Consider the following 22312-nt stretch of genomic DNA (forward strand, 5'->3'; position numbering starts at 1 on the left):
CTGGCGGCTCCGCCGCTACGGCGGTTCCCCGGTTGGCGCGGCATTCTTTCCGTATAAAAGGCCGGACTACAACTCCCATCTCCCCCGGGCGCCCCGGGCGGCGGGACTCCAATTCCCGTCGTGCCCCTCGGCTCGCGGCGGTGTTGTCGGCGGCCCCAAGATGGCGGCGGTGGCGGCGGGCGCGGCCGCCCCTCAGCAGCCGCCGCCGCCTCAGCAGCCGCCGCAACCGGCGGGAGGCGGCGGGAGCGGCTCCGGGGAAGCGGCGGGAGCCGCGGGTGGTGCGGGAGGAGGCGGCGGAGCTGCCGGAGGCGGCGGCGGCGGGGCCGGGCCCGCGCCGGGCTCGGGGTCGGGCGGCGGCGCGGCCGCGGGCGAGTCGTGGTACCTGGCGCTGCTGGGCCTGGCCGAACATTTCCGCACGTCCAGCCCGCCCAAGGTGAGGCTGTGCGTGCACTGCCTGCAGGCCGTGCTGCCCCGCAAACCCCCGGCGCGCATGGAGGCCCGCACGCACCTCCAGCTCGGCTCCGTCCTCTACCACCACACCCGCAACGGCGACCAGGCCCGCGGGCACCTGGAGAAGGCGGTGAGCCGCGGCCGTGGCCTCGGGGGCTCGGCGAGGGGAAGCGGGAGGTGCCGGCGCACGGAGGAAAGCTCGGCCGCGGTGGGGGTGACCGGGGAAAGGGGAAGGGGAAGGGTCGGGGGGTGCCGGCGGCTGGAGGAGGGGAGCAGCCGGGAGGGCTCAGGGCGGTTCTGGTGGGGTTTAACGCCCGCCCAACGCCGCTGTGTGTTCTCTTGCAGTGGCTGATATCGCAGCAGGTATCCTTTCCCCGAGATGCAGCCTCCGAGGAAACTCCCGAAACGCCTTCGAAGGCCTGGGGGTGGGGAATGGGAGTGTTTAAATCCGCTTCAGCGCGTTGGAAGGGACCTTCAATCTCCTCGCAGCACCATTTTCCTGAGGGGGTTTTCGGAGGGGTTTTGCTGCTGTTTCCCCACCCAGATTCTGTTGTTGCCTTGACCCCGGGTCCCCCAGATCCCGCAGTTTGAAGATGTGAAGTTTGAGGCAGCCAGTTTGCTGTCGGAGCTCTACTGCCAGGAGGTGAGAGAAACCCTCTCCAAAACCCCTCTGGGCCCTCCTCAGTTCGGGTTTGGAGTGGGATATTCCTCTTAAAAACCACTTTTCTGGGATGAGAGGCTTTTTTTCCCTTCCTTTTTGAGGAAGTTTTGGTTGGAATTGCACCGAGGGTTTCCCACCACCAAAGGATTTTTGCTTGGTCAAAGAAAATTTTTTTAAACGTTATTAAATAAATGCTGATTTTAGGAGGAGGGAAATTCAGGATGTTCCTCAGGGTTTTGGAATTCTGAAGTGATTTGGGGATAAAAAAGACCTGAAGGATCATCCAGGACACTTTCCCTTATCCCAGGTTAATCCAACCTGGACAATTCCAGGGATGGGGCAGCTCCAGCAGCTCTGGGAATTCTGTCCCAGCCCCATGCTGCCCTTCCAGGAGGAATTCCATCCCCAAATCCCCTCCAGACAGAAAACTGGGAAACTATTCCTTGTCCAAAATTTTCATTTCCACATTTTGGGCTCTTTTATTTGGAATCTCCAGTTGGATCATTTGGGAGTTTCTGTTCAGTTCTTTGTTGGTTTTCCTCCAGAATCATTCCTTGGGGTTTTAAATCTTGATCATCCTGGAATGGTTTGGGTTGGGACAATCCCATCCAATCCCACCCTGCCACCTCCCAAAATCCCAGAATTTCTCCACTCTCACCCAGCCCCAGGTTGGATGTTCCTGGAAGCCCCAGACTTTTCCCAGTGTTTAAATTTTTAATTGCTTTTAATGCTTTGCTCCCTCACTCCCAACCCTCCCCAAAGGGCTCAGGGTGATTATCCAAGGAATTTCTGGGCTGGGGAATTCCAGGATCCCGGATTTGTGTTATTCCAAAATCCCCAAATCCCAAAATTTCTCCAACCCCACCTTGGGCATTCATAGAAACTCAAAACTTTTCCTGTTTTATTTTTATTTTTATTTTCATTGACTATAAGACTTCAATCCCTCACTCCCAACCCTCTCCAAAGGGCTCAGGGTGATTATCCAAGGAATTTCCAGGCTGGGGAATTCCAGGATCCCAGATTTGTGTTGTCCCAAAATCCCCAAATTTCTCCAACCCTATCTTGAGCATTCATAGAAGTGTGAGACTTTTCCCTTTTTGTTATTTTTATTTTCTCCAGCACTTTGCTCCCTCACTCCCAACCCTCCCTAAAGGGCTCAGGGTGATTATCCAAGGAATTTCCAGGCTGGGGAATTCCACGATCCTAGATTTGTGTTGTCCCCAAATCCCCAAATTTCTCCAATCCCATCCAACCCCACTTTGGGCGTTCATAAAAGCCCCAAACTTTTCCTGTTTTATTTTTATTTTTATTGCCTCCAACACTTTGCTACCTCACTCCCAGCCCTTCCTGGAGAGCTGAGCATGATTATCCAAGGAATTTCTGAGCTGGGGAATTCCAGGATCCTGGATTTGTGTTGATTTTGGGGTTTTTTTGGTTGCAGAATTCCGTGGACACGGCCAAGCCCCTGCTGAGAAAAGCCATCCAGATCTCCCAGCAGACTCCCTACTGGCACTGCAGGCTGCTCTTCCAGCTGGCTGTGAGTCCTTGGAGCAGCAATTCCAGGGGGAAAAAACCCTGGAAAAATCCTTTATTCCCATTAAAAACCGCGTGGAAACATCTCATTTTATTAGTCCTTAAAAAACTGGTTTTAATGGATTTTTTTTATTTATTTATCCACTATAAATTTGGTGTTAAAGGAGAAAAAAAAAGGCAAATCTTGGTTGGAATTGGTGTTGGGAGGCTTTGGGTTGGATCAGGGAATCAGCCAGGATCATTCTGTGGGAATTGGGGACCTGGAATTCCAAGGATGGAGTAAAAAAATCCCATTTTGGGGCTTGCAGGGAGAGCAGATCCTGCTGGGATGGGAGTGTTGATGTTTTGTGTTTAATTAGGGAAAAAGAATCCAAGGAAAATCGTTTTTCCTGAGCTGGAATATGCCCCAACGTATTTATAAATTAAAAATATTTAATTTCGATTTCTAATTTCTCAGGAATTGAGGAATGTTTGATTTCCCAGGAGTTCATCCTGAGCACTCAGAAGCTTTTCCTCTCCTTGGAGCTTTTCCCTGATTTCCCATTTCCTTGGAGCTCATTCTCTTCTTCCTGAATTCTCACTTGAATTTGGGACCAGGACAAAAATTTGGGACCAGGACAAAATTTGGGACCAGAATAAAATTTAGGAGCACACCTTGGAGGCTCCTCTTTCCAGTGAGACAACCCCTGGATTTTTTGGGATCTGATCAGTGCTGGATTCTCACCCTTTGCAGGATCTGCCTCTAATTTTTAACCAATTCCTCATTAATAATAATTTAAAAGGAAAAAAAACCCAAAAAACTCCTTCTGGGCTCAGACAAATCCCACGGATTTCTTTGGGAAACGGCTGGAAAACCCCTTTGAGGAGCAGGAATTTGTAAATCCGGGGATAATGAGATTTTTTTGGGATTCCTGGAGCAAAAAGCTGAGTTTTTATGGAATTTTTTTTTCTGTTTTCAGCAACTGCACACCCTGGAGAAGGATTTGGTGTCGGCCTGTGACCTGCTGGGCGTGGGGGCCGAGTACGCGCGTGTGGTGGGCTCCGAGTACACCAGGTACGGGGACGGGGTCCTGCTGGGGTTCTCCTGGGGTTCCTGGGGTTCTCCTGGGGTTCTGATGGATTCCTGGGGTTCTCCTGGGCTTCTCCTGGGGTTCCTGGGGTTCTCCTGGGCTTCTCCTGGGGTTCCTGGGGTTCTCCTGGGCTTCTCCTGGGGTTCTGCTGGGGTTTCTGGGGTTTTGCTGGGATTCCTGGGGTTCTGGTAGGGTTCCTGGGGTTCTCCTGGGGTTCTCCTGGAATTCCTGGGGTTCTGCTGGATTCCTGGGGTTCTGCTGGAATTCCTGGGGTTCTCCTGGGGTTCTGCTGGGATTCCTGGGGTTCTGCTGGAATTCCTGGGGTTCTCCTGGGGTTCTGCTGGAATTCCTGGGGTTCTCCTGGGGTTCTGCTGGGATTCCTGGGGTTCTGCTGGAATTCCTGGGGTTCTCCTGGGGTTCTGCTGGGATTCCTGGGGTTCTGCTGGAATTCCTGGGCTTCTCCTGGGGTTCTGCTGGGATTCCTGGGGTTCTCCTGGGATTCCTGGGGTTCTGCTGGATTCCTGGGCTTCTCCTGGGGTCCTGATGGGATTCCTGGGGTTCTGCTGGATTCCTGGGGTTCTGCTGGAATTCCTGGGGTTCTCCTGGGGTTCCTGGGGTCCTGCTGGGATTCCTGGGGTTCTGATGGGATTCCCTGCGATTTCTTCCTCAAATTCCTGGGGTTTCATCCCCGAATTCCCTGGAATTTTCTACTGGAATCCCTGGGATTTCCTCCCTAAATTCTTGAGATTTCATCCCCGAATTCCCTGGGGTTTCATCCCTGAACTCCCTGGAATTTCTTCCTTGAGTTCCCTGGGATTTCCTCCTTGAGTTCCCTGGGAATTCCTCTATCAGCTCCCTTAATTCTCCTTTTCCCCTGTTTTTAGAGGGAGAAAAAGATGAATTTTTATTTTTTCCTGGTGTTTTTTGTTTGTTTGCTTTTGGGGTGTTTTGGTTTTTTTCGGTTTTTTTTGGTTTTTTTGTGGTTTTTTTGGTGTATTTTATTTTGTGACTCAAGTCATTCCTTTTGGAATTGATCTTTGTTTTCTTCCATTGCAGAGCCCTCTTTCTGCTCAGCAAGGGGATGGTGAGTTGGAAATTGTTTTTTAAATACTTTTTATTTCCTGTTTAACTGTAAATTCCTGAGGATTTGGGGGATGGGTTTATCCTTATGGATAAAATTGAATTTTTTCTCCTGATTTTTTTTTTTCCCCTGGGAAAAAAATAAAAGGATCATTACAAATTTTCCCTGGAGCTTTTGAGGGTGGAAAAGCTGCTGAGGTGAGAGGGGTGTGGGAATCAGGTGAATATTCCAGTCCTAATTCCTGGGATTGGAGGATCCAGGGAATTAGAAAATCCCTGGAAATAGAAAATCCTGGAATTAAAGAATCCATGGAATTAGGAGATTTGTGGAATTAGAGAATCCATGGAATTAAAGGATCCATGGAATTAGAGAATCCATGGAATAAAATATCCATGGAATTAGAAATACTGGAATTACAGAACCCATGGAATTAATCTGTGGAATTAAAGAGTTTTGGGATTAGAAAATACCAGAATTAAAGAATCCATGGAATTAGAGACTCCTGAAATGAGAAAATACTGGAATTAAAGGATCCATGGACTTAGAAATTACTGGAACTAGAGAATCCATGGAATTAGAGAACCCTGAAATAAGAAAATACTGGAATTAAAGGAACCATGGAACTAGAAATACTGGAATTACAGAACCCATGGAATTAATCTGTGGAATTAAAGAGTCTAGGAATTAGAAAACATAGGATTTAAAGAACCCATGGAATTAGAGAACCCATGGAATTAGAGAACCCCTGGAATGTTTTGGCTGAACCTCCCACCCCCCAGCCTGCTCCAAGCTGCCTTTTAACCCATCCCAGGGATAAAATCACCATTCCCTGAGCTTTTATCCCAAAAAAAACCCCGGGAATTCTCCCCTTTGGGCCTTGCAGCTGCTGCTGATGGAGAGGAAGCTGCAGGAGGTTCACCCACTGCTGACGCTGTGTGGGCAGATCGTGGAGAACTGGCAGGGCAACCCCATCCAGAAAGAGTCCCTGAGGGTCTTCTTCCTGGTGCTGCAGGTCACACATTACCTGGATGCTGGACAGGTAGGTCCCATGTTTCCTCCTGGGGCTCTGGGATGGGGAGATTCCCTAAAAAAATCACTCCTGAGGGGGTTTTTGGAGAATTGGAAGGGCAATCCCATCCAGAAAGAGCCCCTGGGGTTCTTGTTCCTGGTGCTGCAGGTCACACATCACCTGGATGCTGGACAGGTAGGTCCCATGTTTCCTCCTGGGGCTGTGGGATGGGGAGATTCCCTAAAAAAAATCACTTCTGAGGGGGTTTTTGGAGAATTGGAAGGGTAATCCCATCCCAAAGGAATCCCTGCTTCCTGGTGCTGCAGGTCACACATCACCTGGATGCTGGACAGGTAGGTCCCATATTTCCTCCTGGGACTCTGGGATAGGGAAATTCCCTAAAAAATCACTTCTGAGGGGGGTTTTAGAGAGCTGGCAGGGTAATCCCATCCACTGGGGTTTTGGGATAGGGAAATTCCCTAAAAAATCACTCCTGAGGGTTTTTTTTGAGAACTGGGAGGGCAGTCCCATCCCAAAGGAATCCCTGCTTCCTGGTGCTGCAGGTCACACATTACCTGGATGCTGGACAGGTTTGTGTTATCATTCACCTGGGGGTCTGAGATAGGGAAATTCCCAAAAAAAATCACTCCTGAGGGGGTTTTTGGAGAATTGGAAGGGCAACCCCATCCAGAAAGAGTCCCTGAGGGTCTTGTGCCTGGTGCTGCAGGTCACACATTACCTGGATGCTGGACAGGTAGGTCCCACCTTCCACCTGGGGCACTGGGATGGGGAGATTCCCTAAAAAAAATCACTCCTGAGGAGTTTTTTTGGAGAACTGGAAGGGCAATCCTATCCCAAAGGAATCCCTGAGGGTCTTGTGCCTGGTGCTGCAGGTCACACATCACCTGGATGCTGGGAATGCCATTCCCCTGGGAATGCTTTACCTGCCCGGGTGAGGAATGTGAAGCCACCCCAAATTCTGAACCATCCCCTAAAATACCTGAATTCCCAACTCTTTGTGGAGTGAATTCCCCTCTCCCAGAGCTTCCCAGGAGCAGGAATGTAAAGAATTCCCATTGGGAATGTCTCCCATGGCAGGTGAAGAGTGTGAAGCCACCCCAAACTCTGAACCAACCCTCAAATACCTGAATTCCCGATCCCTTGAGGAGTGAATTTCCCTCTCCCAAACCATCCCAGTCCTGGGAATGTGAGCAATTCCCCCTGGGAATGGTTTACCTGGGCAGGTGAGGAGTGTGAAACGACACAAATCTCTGAACCAACCCCTAAATAGCTGAATTCCCAATCCCCTGGGGAGTTGTTTCCCCTCTCCCAAACCATCCCAGCAGTGGGAATGTAAAGAATTCCCATTGGGAATGTCTCCCTGGCAGGTGAAGAGCGTGAAGCCACCCCAAACTCTAAACCAGCCCTTAAATAGCTGAATTCCCAATCCCTTGGGGAGTGAATTCCCCTGTCCCAAACCACCCCTGGGAATGTGAGGAATTCCATTGGGAATGTCTCCCTGGCAGGTGAGGAGTGTGAAGCCACCCCAAACTCTGAACCATCCCCTAAATACCTGAATTCCCAATCCCTTGGGAAGTGGTTTCCTCTCTCCCAAACCATCCCAGGAGCAGGAATGTAAAGAATTCCCATTGGGAATATCTCTCTGCCCAGGTGAAGAGCGTGAAGCCACCCCAAACTCTGAACCATCCCCTAAATACCTGAATTCCCAATCCCTTGAGGAGTGAATTCCCCTCTCCCAGACCACCCCAGCAGCAGGAATGTGAGGAATTCCCATTGGGAATGTCTCCCTGGCAGGTGAAGGGTTGGGAATGCTTTACCTGCCCAGGTGAGGAGTGTGAAGCCACCCCAAATTCTGAACCAACCCCTAAATACCTGAATTCCCAATCCCTTGGAAAGTGGATTTCTGTGAGATGTAAATAATTCCATTGGGAATGTCTCCCTGGCAGGTGAAGGGCATGAAGCCACCCCAAACTCTAAAACAACCCTGAAATACCTGAATTCCCAATCCCTTGAGGAGTGAATTCCCCTCTCCCAGACCACCCCAGCAGCAGGAATGTGAGGAATTCCCATTGGGAATGTCTCCCTGGCAGGTGAAGGGTTGGGAATGCTTTACCTGCCCAGGTGAGGAGTGTGAAGCCACCCCAAATTCTGAACCAACCCCTAAATAGCTGAATTCCCAATCCCTTGGGGAGTGGATTTCTGTGAGATGTAAATAATTCCATTGGGAATGTCTCCCTGGCAGGTGAAGAGCGTGAAGCCGTACCCAACCCCAAACTCTAAACCAACCCTTAAATACCTGAATTCCCAATCCCTTGGGAAGTGAATTCCCCTATCCCAAACCACCCCAGGAGCAGGAATGTAAGGAATTCCCATTGGGAATGTGTCCCTGGCAGGTGAAGAGCGTGAAGCCACCCCAAACTCTTTAAATAGCTGAATTCCCAATCCCTTGGGGGGTGGATTTCTGTGGAATGTAAAGAATTCCCTGGAATGTCTCCCTGGCAGGTGAAGAGCGTGAAGCCGTGCCTGAAGCAGCTGCAGCAGTGCATCCAGACCATCTCCACGCTGCACGACGACGAGATCCTGCCCAGCAATCCTGCTGACCTCTTCCACTGGCTGCCCAAGGAGCACATGTGTGTGCTGGTCTACCTGGTGAGAGCTCCTCGTTAGCGCTGGCCGCTAATTAATGAGGGTTAATGAACGCTCCAGGCCGGCAAGGATGGGGCTGGGGTTGGGTTGTGGTGATTGCTCGGTGTGTGAGGAGATTCCAGGCTGGGAATGGGGGTTAATGAATTGATTATTAATTAGTTTGTTAATTAATTTATTAATGAGGACCTGCCTCAATTGGAAATGGAGTTATTTGGACAGATCAGAGCTGTTTTGGCTCAATTTTATCATTTCTTTGTGCTGGTTTTTCCCTCAGCACCTGTGGGGTGATGTTCAGTGTGTGAGGAGATTCCAGGCTGGAAATGGGGGTTAATGAATTGGTTATTAATTATTTTGTTAATTAATTTATTAATGAGGACCTGCCTCAATTGGAAATGGAGTTATTTGGACAGATCAGAGCTGTTTTGGCTCAATTTTGTCATTTCTTTGTGCTGTTTTTTCCTCAGCGCCCGTGGGGTGATGTTCAGTGTGTGAGGAGATTCCAGGCTGGGAATGGGGGTTAATGAATTAATTATTAATTAGTTTGTTAATTAATTTATTAATTGGGGCCCTCCTCAATTGGAAATGGAGTTATTTGGACACATCAGAGCCGCTTTGGCTGAATTTTGTCATTTCTTTGTGCTGGTTTTTCCCTCAGCATCCATGGGGTGACACTCTGTGTGTGAGGAGATTCCAGGCTGGAAATGGGGGTTAATGAATTGATTATTAATTAGTTTGTTAATTAATTTATTAATTGGGGCCCTCCTCAATCGGAAATGGAGTTATTTGGACAGATCAGAGCTGTTTTGGCTCAATTTTATCATTTCTTTGTGCTGGTTTTTCCCTCAGTGCCCGTGGGGTGATGTTCAGTGTGTGAGGAGATTCCAGGCTGGAAATGGGGGTTAATTAATTAATTAATTGATAATTTATTAATTAAGACCTGCCTCAATTGGAAATGGAGTTATTTATACAGATCAGAGCAGCTTTGGCTGAATTTTGTCATTTCATTGTGCTGTTTTTCCCCTCAGCATCCATGGAGTGATTCTAGGCTGGGAATTGGAATTAATTAAAAATTAACTAATTAATTGGTGAATCAATATCTCCATCGAGTGAAACTGGAGGTATTTGTACAAATCAGAGCCACTTTGGCTTAATTTTATCAAAATGAAGAGAGTTGAACTTTGGAATTGCTGAAGGATTTTGCTCCATTTCTTGCAGATGATTCCAACCCTCAAATATGCTTAAAAAATTGGGGATTTGAGGAATTCCAGGATGGGAAATGGAATTAATTAAGAATTCATTAATTAATTGGTGAATCATTATCTCCATCGAGTAAAATGGAGGTATTTGTACAATGAAGAGAGTTGAACTTTGGAATTGCTGAAGGATTTTGCTCCATTTCTTGGCGCAAATAACCTTAAATATAATTTAAAAAATGGTGGATTTGAGGAATTCTAGGCTGGAAATTGGAATTAATTAAGAATTAACTAATTAATTTGTGAATTAATATTTCAATTGGGTGAGAATTTGTACAAATCAGAGCCACTTTGGCTTAATTTTACCAACACGAAGAGAATTGAACTTTGGAATTGCTGAAGGATTTGGTGCAAATCATCTTAAATATCATTAAAAAAACGGTGGATTTGAGGAATTCCAGGCTGGGAATTGGAATTAATTAAGAATGAATGCCCCTGCCAGCGTCGTGGGGCTGCTGCAGACCGTCCCCAGGCTCAGGTGCTGACCCTGTGTGTCCCTGCAGGTGACAGTGATGCATTCCATGCAGGCAGGGTACCTGGAGAAGGCCCAGAAATACACGGACAAAGCGCTCATGCAGCTGGAGAAGCTGAAAAGTAAGGGGGGAATTCCAGGGGAATTACAGGGGAATTCCAGGGGAAATACAGAGAAAATTTCAGGGGAATTCAAGGGAAAATCCAGGGAGAATTCCAGGAAAATCCAGGGGAAAATCCAGGGGAAAATGAAGGGGAAAATCCAGGGAAAATTCCAGGTAAAATCCAGGGAAATTCCTGGGAAAATTCCAGGGGAAATTCCAGGGGAAATTCCAGGGGAAATTCCAGGGGAAAATTCCAGGGGAAAATGCAGGAAAAATTCCAGGGGAAAATTCCAGGGGAAAATTCCAGGGGAAAATTCCAGGGGAAAATTCCAGGGGAAAATTCCAGGGGAAAAATCCAGGGGAAATTCTAGGGGAAATTACAGGGAAATTACAGGGGAAATTCCAGGGGGAAAATGCAGGGAAAAATCCGGGAAAATTCCAGGGAAAATGCAGGGAAAATGCAGGGAAAATCCAAGGAAAATTACAGGGAAAATCCAGGAAAATTGCAGGGAAAAATCCAGGGAATTCCAGTAAAACTGCAGTTTTTAGTGCCTATTTAAGCCCGACCCGTGGCTCTGTTGAGCTGTTGGGCGCCCTGAGGGTAAAAGAGAGAAAACCCCTGGGTTTGGGGCTGGGTGGGGCTTTGGAGTGTAAAAAATCAAACTTTTGGTTGGGTTTTTGGGTTGGTTTTGGGTTTTGTTTGGGTTGGTTGGGTTTTTTTTTTTTGTGAGGGAGTTTGTTTGGTTTTTTTGGTATTTTGGGGGTTTTTGGAGGAGGGGGTTTATTGGGGTTTTTTTGGTTTGTTTTTTCTTTGGTTTTTTGGTGATTTTGGGGGGATTTTTTTGTTTGTGTTTTGGTGATTTTGGGGGAGCATTTTTGGGGAGTTTTGGGGGATTTTTTTGTTTGTTTTTTGGTGATTTTGGGGGAGGATTTTTTTGGGTTTGGGGGATTTTTTGTTTGCTTTTTGGGGATTTTGGGGGGTTGTTTTGTTTGTTTCTTGGTGATTTTGGGGGAGGATTTTTGGAGGTTTTGAGAGTTTTTTGGGTTTTTTTTTTTTTTTTTTTTTTTTGGGTTTTTTTTTGTTTTTTTTTTGGTTTTTTTTTGGGTTTTTTTTAATGAAACTGAAACCACTCCCTAAAACCCCTGATGGAATCCCTCTCCTCTCCCCAGTGCTGGACTGCAGCCCCATCCTGTCCTCCTTCCAGGTGATCCTGCTGGAGCACATCATCATGTGCAGGCTGGTGACAGGCCACAAGGCCACGGCCCTGCAGGAGGTAACCCGGATTCCCAAATTCCCAAATCAGGCCAGAACCTGCCAGGAGCAGCCCCTGAACCCGGGGAATTGCAGTTTGGGGGCTCAGGGGGAATTCCTGGGTTATTCCTGGGTGAGGCACCACGGGGGCTCTTCTTAAATAGTGATTGATCAGGGATTGATCAGGGGCTGATCAGGGATTGATTGGATTGGCAGCTTCCTTTGGGAATTCTGATTCCCATGGGATAATCAATAATTGATTGGATTGGCATCTTCCTTTGGGAATTCTGATTCCCATGGGATAATCAATAATTGATTGGATTGGCATCTTCCTTTGGGAATTCTGATTCCCCTGGGATAATCAATAATTGATTGGATTGGCACTTTCCTTTGGGAATTCTGATTCCCATGGGATAATCAATAATTGATTGGTTTGGTATCTTCCTTTGGGAATTCTGATTCCCATGGGATAATCAATAATTAATTAAATTTGCACCTTCCTGGACGGAATTCCAGGTTGATTCCCATGGGATAATCAATAAGATCCCCATGGGATAATCAATAATTGATTGGATTGGTATCTTCCATTGGGAATTCTGATTCCCATGGGATAATCAATAATTGATTAAATTTGCACTTTCCTTTGGGAATTCTGATTCCCATGGGATAATCAATAATTGATTGGATTGGCAGCTTCCTTTGGGAATTCTGATTCCCATGGGATAATCAATAATTGATTGGATTGGCACTTTCCTTTGGGAATTCTGATTCCCATGGGATAATCAATAATTGATTGGATTGGTATCTTCCTTTGGGAATTCTGATTCCCATGGGATAATCAATAATTGATTAAATTTGCACTTTCCTTTGGGAATTCCAGGCTGTTTCCCATGGGATAATCAATAGTATCCCCAAATCAGGAATTTTGGTGTGTTTTATCCCAAAATCAGGAATTTTGCTATATTTTATCCCAAATCAGGAATTTTGGTGTTTTTATCCCCCGATTTTCCCAGCTCAGGAATTTTGGTGTATTTTATCCCTAAATCAGGAATTTTGGTGTGTTTTATCCCAAATCAGGAATTTTGGTGTGTTTTATTTCCCAAATCAGGAATTTTGGTGTATTTTATCCCTAAATCAGGAATTTTGGTGTGTTTTATCCCAAATCAGGAATTTTGGTGTGTTTTATTTCCCAAATCAGGAATTCTGGTGTATTTTCTCCCCAAATCAGGAATTTCGGTGTGTTTTCTCCCCAAATGAGGAATTTTGGTGGTTTTATCCCCAGATTTTCCCAGCTCAGGAATTTTGGTGTGTTTTAATTCCCCAAAATGAGGAATTTTGGTGTGTTTTTATCCCCAGATTTTCCCAGCTCAGGAATTTTGGTGTGTTTTATCCCAAATCAGGAATTTTGGTGTGTTTTATTCCCAGATTTTCCCAGCTCAGGAATTTTGGTGTATTTTCTCCCCAAATCAGGAATTCTGGTGTCTTTTCTCCCCAAAATGAGGAATTTTGGTGTTTCCCCAGATTTCCCAGGTGTGCCAGCTGTGCCAACAATCCCCCAGGCTCTTCTCCAACCACGCTGCCCAGCTCCACACCCTGCTGGTGAGTGGCATTTTTGGGAATTCTGCAGCCCACAGGAATTCCAGAGGGGAAAATTCCAAAATCTGCATCATCCAAATGCTGAAAGAAGCTTCTTCCTGGTTTGAAATCCTTTGGAAAAAAAGAATTCCAGGATTTGGGTGGTTTGGGGGGACACTTCTCACTTTATCCCAAGTTGCTGCAGAAAATTCTTGGTTTTTTGTTGGAGGAAAAGTAAAAAATTCCCAATTTTCTGTGCAGAAAATTCTTGGTTTTTTGTTGGAGGAAAAATAAAAATTTCCCAGTTTTCTGTGCAGAAAATTCTTGTTTTTCTTGGAGAGCAAAGAAATTAAAAAATTCCCAATTTTCTGTGTAGAAAATTCTTGGTTTTGTTGGAGAGAAAAATAAAAAATTCCCAATTTTCTGTGCTGATTTTTCCATGATTCTAAGAAAGAATTTTTTTAGCTAAATTTTAGCTAAATATTGGGAATTGTGGAAAAGTTCTTATAGAAAATTCTGAATTTTCCATCATTTTAATTAAGAATTTTTTAACCTAAATTAATGTGGGAATTGTGCAAGAACTTTTCTCTAAAATTCTGAATTTCCCATCATTTTAAGAATGAATATTTTTTGATAACTCATTTGGAAATTGTCCAAGAACTTTTCTCTAAAATTCTGAATTTCCCATCATTTTAAGAATTAATATTTTTTGATAATTTATTTGGAAATTGTGCAAGAACTTTTCTAGAGAATTCTGAATTTTCCATGATTTTTAAGAATGAATATTTTTTGATAACTCATTTGGAAATTGTCCAAGAACTTTTCTATAAAATTCTGAATTTCCCATCATTTTAAGAATGAATATTTTTTGATAACTCATTTGGAAATTGTCCAAGAACTTTTCTCTAAAACTCTAAATTTCCCATCATTTTAAAAATGAATATTTTTTGATAATTCATTTGGGAATTGTGCAAAAATTTTTCTCTAAAATTCTAAATTTCCCATCATTTTAAAAATGAATATTTTTTGATAACTCATTTGTAAATTGTCCAAGAACTTTTCTATAAAATTCTGAATTTCCCATCATTTTAAAAATTAATATTTTTTGATAACTCACTTGGAAATTGTCCAAGAACTTTTCTCTAAAACTCTAAATTCCCATCATTTTAAGCAATAAATTTTTACCTAAATCAATATTTTCCCCCGTGAACAATCCATTTTCCAAGCTCATTTTGCAGAAATCCATCTCTTTTTTCCCTCACACTTCAGCCCCTTTTCTCCCAACATTTCCATGGATTTGGGAATATTTAAACCTTCATTCCCCTCAATAAAAATCCATATAAATTAATATTTTTTTTCTCTTTTACAGGGGCTTTACTGCATCTCTGTGAACTGCATGGACAATGCAGAGGCACAGTTCACCACGGCCCTGAGGGTGAGAAAATCCATTTTATTCCCAAATTTGCCTCTGGAAAACACAAAGGGGAAATTGGAGTGGAAAATTTCCTTCATTACCTCCTTTATTAATGATTTTTTTTTTAATCAGAGTGAGGATTTAGAATATTAGAATATTGGAATATTAAAATATTGGAATATTAAAATATTAAAATATTCAAATTTTTTAGTGGGGATTTTGGTGAGGTTTTTTTTGGGGAATGAAATTTGGAGTGGAAAATTTCCTTCATTCCCTCCTTTATTAATGATTTTTTTTAAAATCAGAGAGAGGATTTAGAATATTAGAATATTGGAATATTAAAATATTGGAATATTAAAATATTCAATTTTTTTAACTGGGATTTTGGTGGGTTTTTTTTTTTTGGTGGGGAATGAAACTTGGAGTGGAAAATTTCCTTAATTCCCTCCTTTATTAATGAGGTTTTTTAAAATCAGAGTGAGGATTAGAATATTAGAATATTATTAGAATATTAGAATATTAAAATGTTAAAATATCAATTTTTTTAGCTGGGATTTTGGTGGGGTTTTTTTTGGGGAGGAATGAAAATATCAATTGGTGATTTTATTTTTTTTTGCTGGGTTTTTTTTTGGGTTTTTTTGAGGGGAGAAATGAACAAATCCTGAAATATTTGGGCTTTTTGATTGTTTTAACTGAGATTTTGGGGGGTTGTTTTTTGGGGTTTTTTGAGGAAAAATGAACAAATCCTGAAATATTTGGCCTTAATTTTTTTTTATTCCTTTTCCAGCTGACGACCTGAAATTTGGAATTTTTTTAGCTGAGATTTTTGGGGGTTTGGGGTTTGTTTTTTTTTTTTTTGAGGGGAGAAATGAACAAATCTTGAAATATTTGGCCTTTTTGACTTTTTTTTTAGGGGAGACTTTTGGGGTTTGTTTTTTGGGGTTTTTTTTTTTTTGAAGAAAAATTAACGAATCCGGAACTATTTGGGCCTATTATTTTTTATTCCTTTACCAGCTGACGACCTGAAATTTGGATATTTTTTAGCTGAGATTTTTGGGGTTTGGGTTTTTTTTTTGAGGAGAGAATTGAACAAATCCTGAAATATTTGGCCTTAATTTTTTTCTGAAATTTGGATTTTTTTTAGCTGAGATTTTTTATAAGGGGGAAATAACCAAAATCCTGAACTATTTGGACTTCTTCTTTAATTTTTATTTTCTTTCCTTCTGCAGCTGACCACCCACCAGGAGCTGTGGGCCTTCATTGTCACCAACCTGGCCAGCGTCTACATCCGCGAGGGCAACAGGCACCAGGAGGTCAGCGGTGAAAAATCCTCATTTCTGGGGACAAATTCCCAGGGTTTGGGGTTTTCTGGGAATTCTGTCATCCAGGGTTTTACTGGCAGCAGCTCCTTCATCAGAGGGGTGAAAAATCCTCATTTCTGGGCACAGAATTCCCAGGGTTTGGGTTTTCCCAAGTGGTTTTGTCATCCAGGTTTTGTTTGGCAGCAAGACTTTCATCAGGGGAATGAGAAATTCCACTTTTTTTGGGAGAAAATTCCCAGGATTTGGGTTTTCCCAAGTGGTTTTATCATCCAGGGTATGTCTGGCAGCAGCTCTTTAATCAGGGGAATGAGAAATTCCACTTTTTTGGGCAAAAAATTCCCAGGGTTTGTGGTTTTTTGGGTGGTTTTGTCATCCAGGTTTTGTCTGGCAGCAGCTCCTTCATCAGCAGAATGAGAAATTCCACTTTTCTGGGAAATTTTCCAATCCATTTTCCAATCCATTTTCCCACCATTTTCCCATCATGTTCCCCACCATTTCCCCCATCCATTTTCCATCATTTTCTATCCATTTTCCACCATTCTCCACCCATTTTCCATCATTTTTTCCCATCCTTTTTCCCATCCTTTTTCCCATCCTTTTTCCCATCCTTTTTCCCATCCTTTTTCCCATCCTTTTTTCCATCATTTCCCATCCATTTTCCATCATTTCCCACCATTTCCCACCTTTTTTTCCATTTTTCCCACCATTTTTTTCCACCATTTTTTCCATCATTTTCCCATCTCCAGGAATTTCCTGCACTCACAGGAATAACCCAAACAAAACCACAAAAATCCAAATGAGGGATTTTCCTCCCGAGTTTTCCTGGTTTATTCCCCAAAATTTGGGAAAAAAAAAATCTAAAAATTGCAAATCCTTGAATTAAATCCTGATTTTAATCCCTCCAATCCACATCAGACCCAGCAGCTGCCAGTTTTAGCTTGGAATAGGAGTTTTTTATCCAAGAAATCCTCTGGAATTGGAGGAAATTCAGGATTAAAACTTGATTTTTTTGAGCCCCAAAATTCCCAATTTTGGGATGAATTTTAGGGGAAATTTGGGTGGGATTTTATTGGTTTGATGTGGATTTTTTCCTTGGAAAAATCAATTTTTTCCCCATGATAATTTTGTTTTCTCATTTTGCAGCTTTACAGTTTATTGGAAAGGATAAATCCTGACCACAACTTCCCAGTGAGGTGAGAAATCCCAACAAATCCCATAAATCCCACAAATCCCACAAATTAGGGGATGGAAACGACACATTTGGAATAAAATAAAGAGGGAAAAAATTCCCAATTTAATTCTGAGGGGTTTAAATGGAATATTTTGGTCAGAAATTGGATTTTGGGGTGGAATTTTCAGGAATTTGAATTGGAATTTTGAATTAAATGGGGTTTTTTAATTTGGAATTTGGAATAAAATGGGGTTTTTATTTGGAATTTTGACTAAAATGGGGTTTTAAATTTGGAATTTGGAATAAAATGAGGTTTTGATTTGGAATTTCCCCAGTTCCCACTGTCTGAGGGCTGCAGCCTTTTACATCCGAGGGCTCTTCTCCTTCTTCCAGGGGAGGTACAACGAGGCCAAGTGAGTCCAGAGCTGGGAAAACTGGGGGAAAATTGGGGAAAAATTGGGGAAAATTGGGGAAAATGTAGGGGAAAATGTGGGAAAATTTGGGGGAAAATGGGGGGAAAATGGGGAAAAACAAGGCAAAATTTGAGGAAAATGTGGGGGAAAATAAAGGGAAAATGTGGAGAAAAAAGGAGAAGAAAAAGGGGGGAAAATGTGGAAAAATTTGGGGAAAAAATGGAGAAAAATATGGGGGAAAATGTGGGAAAAAATGAGAAAATGTGGGGAAAATACGGGAGAAAATGAGGAGAAAATGGGGAAAACAAGGGAAAAAATTGGAGAAAATGTGGGGGAAATTGGGGAAAAATTGGAGAAAAATGAGGGGAAAAAAGCAGGAAAAATGTGGGGAAAATGTGGGAAAAAATGCAAGAGAATGGGGGAAAATTCGGGGGAAAATTGGGGAAAAACAAGGGAAAATCAGATAAAATGTGGGAAAAATGAGTGGAAAAATTGGGAAAATGTGGGGAAAATTAGGGGAAATGTGGGGAAAAACAGGGAAAAATTGGGGGAAATTTAGTGAAAAATTGGGGGAAATTTTGGGAAAAACTGGGGGCAAAGCAGAAAAATCTGGGCAAACCGTGGAGGAAAATTGCCTGTCCCCTCTCCCCCTCCCCAGAGAAAAACCCAACAATTCCCTGGATTTCCACCCCCTGATCCCAACTCCCAGCCCAGAAATGATCCCAGTTTTTCTGGGAGCTCTCCAAAATCCCAAATGGATTCATTTTGGGGGTTTTTTGGGGGGTTTTTGGGGTTTTTTTCAGGCGTTTTTTGCGGGAGACTCTGAAGATGTCCAACGCCGAGGATCTGAACCGTCTGACAGCGTGTTCCCTGGTGCTGCTGGGGCACATCTTCTACGTGCTGGGCAACCACAGGGTAACCAAAAATCCCAGAAAAAATCCCAGAAAAAGATCCCATAAAAATCCCAGAAAAATCCCAGAAAAATCCCCACGAAAATCCTGAAGACAATTGGGATAGGGGCAGAAAAAATGGGATTTTTGACCTCCTGGGCCACATTTTCTATGTGCTGGACAACCACAGGGTAACCAAAAATCCCACAGGAAATCCCATAAAAATCCCAGAGAAAATCCCAGAAAAATTCCCATAAAAATCCCAAAGACAATTGGGATAGGGGCAGAAAAAATGGGATTTTTGACCTGTTGGGGCACATCTTCTATGTGCTGGACAACCCCAGGGTAACCAAAAATCCCACAGGAATCCCCACAGAAATCCCAGAAAAAATCCCATAAAAATCCCCGAAAAAATCCCATAAAAATCCCCGAGAAAATCGGGATAGGGGCAGAAAAAATGGGATTTTTTGACCTGTTGGGGCACATTTTCTATGTGCTGGGCAACCACAGGGTAACCAAAAATCCCATGGGAATCCCAGAAAAAAATCCCCAAAAAATCCCATAAAAATCCCAGAAAAATTCCCATAAAAATCCCTGAGAAAATCGGGATAGGGGCAGAAAAACTGGGAATTTTTAAAGCCGTTTTTTACGCGTTGTCACATCCAAAATATGGATTTCCTTCCTCCTGCCCTGGGATTTCTGTGGAATTTTAGGAATTTCAGGAATTTCAGGTCTGGGAAGGATCCAGGTGTTAATTCCTGGGGAAAAAAGAAAAAAAAAAAAAAAAAAAAAAAGGTGGAAAATGGGATTTGATTCCCAATCCAGAATTCCCAGGACGGAGTTTTGGGATGTCCCATCTGGTTATTCCCTGAAATCCCAGGGAATCCTTGGGAATTTTGGGATTTTATTCCCTGAAATCCCAGGGAAAATGAGGATTTTTATTCCCTGAAATCCTTGGGAATTTGGGGATTTGATTCCCTTCCACACCAAAGAATCTTCAGGATTTTGGGGGATTTTATTTCCTTGAAATCTCAGGGAATTCCACAGAATTTTGGGATTTGATTCCCTGCAATCCCAGGGAATCCTTGGGAATGTTGGGATTTGATTCCCTGGATTCCTGAGGAATTCTTGGCACTGTTATTCCCTTCTAGCTCCCAAGGAATCTTTGGGATTTTCTTCCTTTGAATCCCAGGAAATCCTTGGGAATTTTGGGGATTTGATTCCTTTAAATTCCAGGGAATTCTTGGGAAATTTGGGATTTGATTGCCTGAAATCCCAGGGAATTCCACAGAATGCTGAGATTGGATTCCCTGAAATCTCTGAGAATTTTTGGGGATTCTGGGACTTGATTCCTTTAAATTCCAGGGAATTTTTGGGAAAATCAGGATTCCCTACAATCCCAAAGAATTCCCCAGAACTTTGAGATTTGATTCCCACCCCGAATTCCCTGGTTTTTTTTCCCAATCAATCCCTACCAAAAAAAAGACAAAAAAAAAAAAATTCCCAAATTCCCATTTATTTGATTTTTTCCCAATTTATTTTATTTTATTTTATTTTATTTTACAGGAAAGCAATAACATGGTGGTGCCGGCCATGCAGCTGGCCAGCAAAATCCCCGACATGTCCGTGCAGCTCTGGTCATCTGCCCTGCTCAGGGGTAACCCAAAAAATATGGGAATATGGCCCCAAAAAATATGGGAATGGAGGGGAAAATATGGGAATGGAGGGGAAAAATGGGAATGGCAGAGGGAAAAAATCTGGGGATTGTAGGGGGAAAAATCCGGGAATTGGAGGGGGAAAAATGGGGATTACAGGGGAAAAATTCGGGAATTGGAGGGGGAAAAATGGGGATTTCAGGGGGGAAAATCTGGGAATTATGGGGGAAAAAAATGGGGATTGCAGTGGAAAAATCTGGGAATTATGGGGGAAAAATCTGGGAATTGTAGGGGAAGGAAATGGGAATGGCAGGGGAAATGTGGAGCTGATCCCGACATGTCCGTGCAGCTCTGGTCATCTGCCCTGCTCAGGGGTAACCCAAAATCCATGGGAATATCCACCCAAAAATATGGGAATGGAGGGGAAAAATGGGAATGGCAGAGGGAAAAAATCTGGGGATTGTAGGGGGAAAAATCCGGGAATTGGAGGGGAAAAATGGGGATTACAGGGGAAAAAATGGGATTATGGGGGAAAAAATGGGGATTGCAGTGGAAAAATCTGGGAATTATGGGGAAAAAATCTGGGAATTATGGGGGAAAAATCTGGGAATGGCAGGGAAAGGAAATGGGAATTGCAGGGAAAACCTGGAGCTGATCCCGAGGGTGGGAATGGGCAGCTCTGGGGAAATCTGAATTCTGGAATTTTTGGGGGCTGAATTTTGGGATTTTTGGGGCTGAATGTTGGGATTGTTTTGGGCCCAAATTTGAGATTTTTGGGCTGAATTTTGAGATTTTTTGGGCCGAATTTTGAGGGGTTTTTGACCTGAATGTTGGGATTTTGGGGGCTGAATTTTGAGATATTTTGACCTGAATTTTGGGATTTTTGGGCTGCATGTTGGGATTGTTTTGGGCTGTTTTGGGCTGTATTTTGGGCAGTATTTTGGGCTGTTTTGGGCTGTATTTTGGGCTGTATTTTGGGCTGATTTGGGCTGTGTTTTGGGCTGTATTTTGGGCTGTATTTTGGGCTGTATTTTGGGCTGTATTTGGGCTGTATTTGGGCTGTATTTTGGGCTGTGTTTTGGGCTGTGTTTTGGGCTGTATTTGGGCTGATTTGGGCTGTGATTTGGGCTGTGATTTGGGCTGTGTTTTGGGCTGTTTTGGGCTGTTTTGGGCTGTATTTTGGGCTGTATTTTGGGCTGATTTGGGCTGTGTTTTGGGCTGATTTGGGCTGTATTTTGGGCTGATTTGGGCTGTATTTTGGGCTGATTTGGGCTGTATTTTGGGCTGATTTGGGCTGTGTTTTGGGCTGATTTGGGCTGATTTGGGCTGTGTTTTGGGCTGTATTTTGGGCTGATTTGGGCTGTGTTTTGGGCTGATTTGGGCTGATTTGGGCTGTGTTTTGGGCTGTATTTTGGGCTGATTTGGGCTGTGTTTTGGGCTGTTTTGGGCTGTATTTTGGGCTGTATTTTGGGCTGTGTTTTGGGCTGTATTTTGGGCTGATTTGGGCTGTATTTTGGGCCGTTTTGGGCTGATTTGGGCTGTTTTGCAGACCTGAACAAGGCCTGTGGCAATGCCATGGACGCCCATGAGGCCGCCCAGATGCACCAGAATTTCTCCCAGCAGCTGCTGCAGGATCACATCGAGGCCTGCAGCCTCCCCGAGCACAACCTGATCACGGTGAGAGCCCCAAAATCCCCCAAAATCATCCCAAAATCATCCCAAAAATCCCCTCAAAATCATCCCAAAAATCCCCTCAAAATCATCCCAAAAATCCCCTCAAAATCATCCCAAAATCCCCTCAAAATCATCCCAAAAATCCCCTCAAAATCATCCCAAAATCCCCTCAAAATCATCCCAAAATCCCCTCAAAATCATCCCAAAATCCCCTCAAAATCATCCCAAAATCCCCTCAAAATCATCCCAAAATCCCCTCAAAATCATCCCAAAATCCCCTCAAAATCATCCCAAAATCCCCTCTAAATCATCCCAAAATCCCCCCAAAAATCCTCCCAAAATCCCCTCAAAATTCCCCCCAAAATCCAAAAAAATTTCCCCCAAAATTCCTCCAAAATCACCCCAAAATTCCTCCAAAATCCTCCCAAAAATCCCCTCAAAATTCCTCCCAAAATTCCCCTCAAAAATCCTCCAAAAACTCCCCCCAAAATCCCCAAATTCCCATTTCCCAGGGGAAAATCCCCTCTTTGGGGGCACGGGGTTGGGATTTGTCTCCAGGGGCATTTTTCCTGCTTCAAAATTGGATTTTCCCCTTCAAAATTGAATTTTCTCGCCCCAAAATTGGATTTTCTCACCTTAAAATTTGT

At 43.7% G+C, this 22312-nt stretch overlaps 1 protein-coding gene across 1 annotated transcript; it reads left to right on the top strand.

The window, feature by feature from the left end:
* Nucleotides 1-13: 13 nt before the first annotated feature.
* On the top strand, nucleotides 14-21705 carry MAU2 (MAU2 sister chromatid cohesion factor; the record flags this gene model as incomplete). The annotated part of the gene is made up of 18 exons (XM_066340098.1): nucleotides 14-580; nucleotides 796-813; nucleotides 1028-1093; nucleotides 2553-2648; nucleotides 3604-3698; nucleotides 4771-4798; nucleotides 5679-5834; nucleotides 8328-8474; nucleotides 10228-10318; nucleotides 11470-11573; nucleotides 13073-13150; nucleotides 14496-14561; nucleotides 15770-15853; nucleotides 17006-17055; nucleotides 17369-17446; nucleotides 18250-18361; nucleotides 19903-19993; nucleotides 21541-21705. Coding segments are annotated over exons 1-18 (1945 nt in total), but the record flags the coding sequence as incomplete, so codon positions are not given.
* Nucleotides 21706-22312: the final 607 nt, after the last annotated feature.

The sequence above is a fragment of the Sylvia atricapilla genome, unplaced genomic scaffold (genome assembly GCF_009819655.1).
Source record: "Sylvia atricapilla isolate bSylAtr1 unplaced genomic scaffold, bSylAtr1.pri scaffold_105_arrow_ctg1, whole genome shotgun sequence".
Lineage (NCBI taxonomy): Eukaryota > Metazoa > Chordata > Aves > Passeriformes > Sylviidae > Sylvia > Sylvia atricapilla.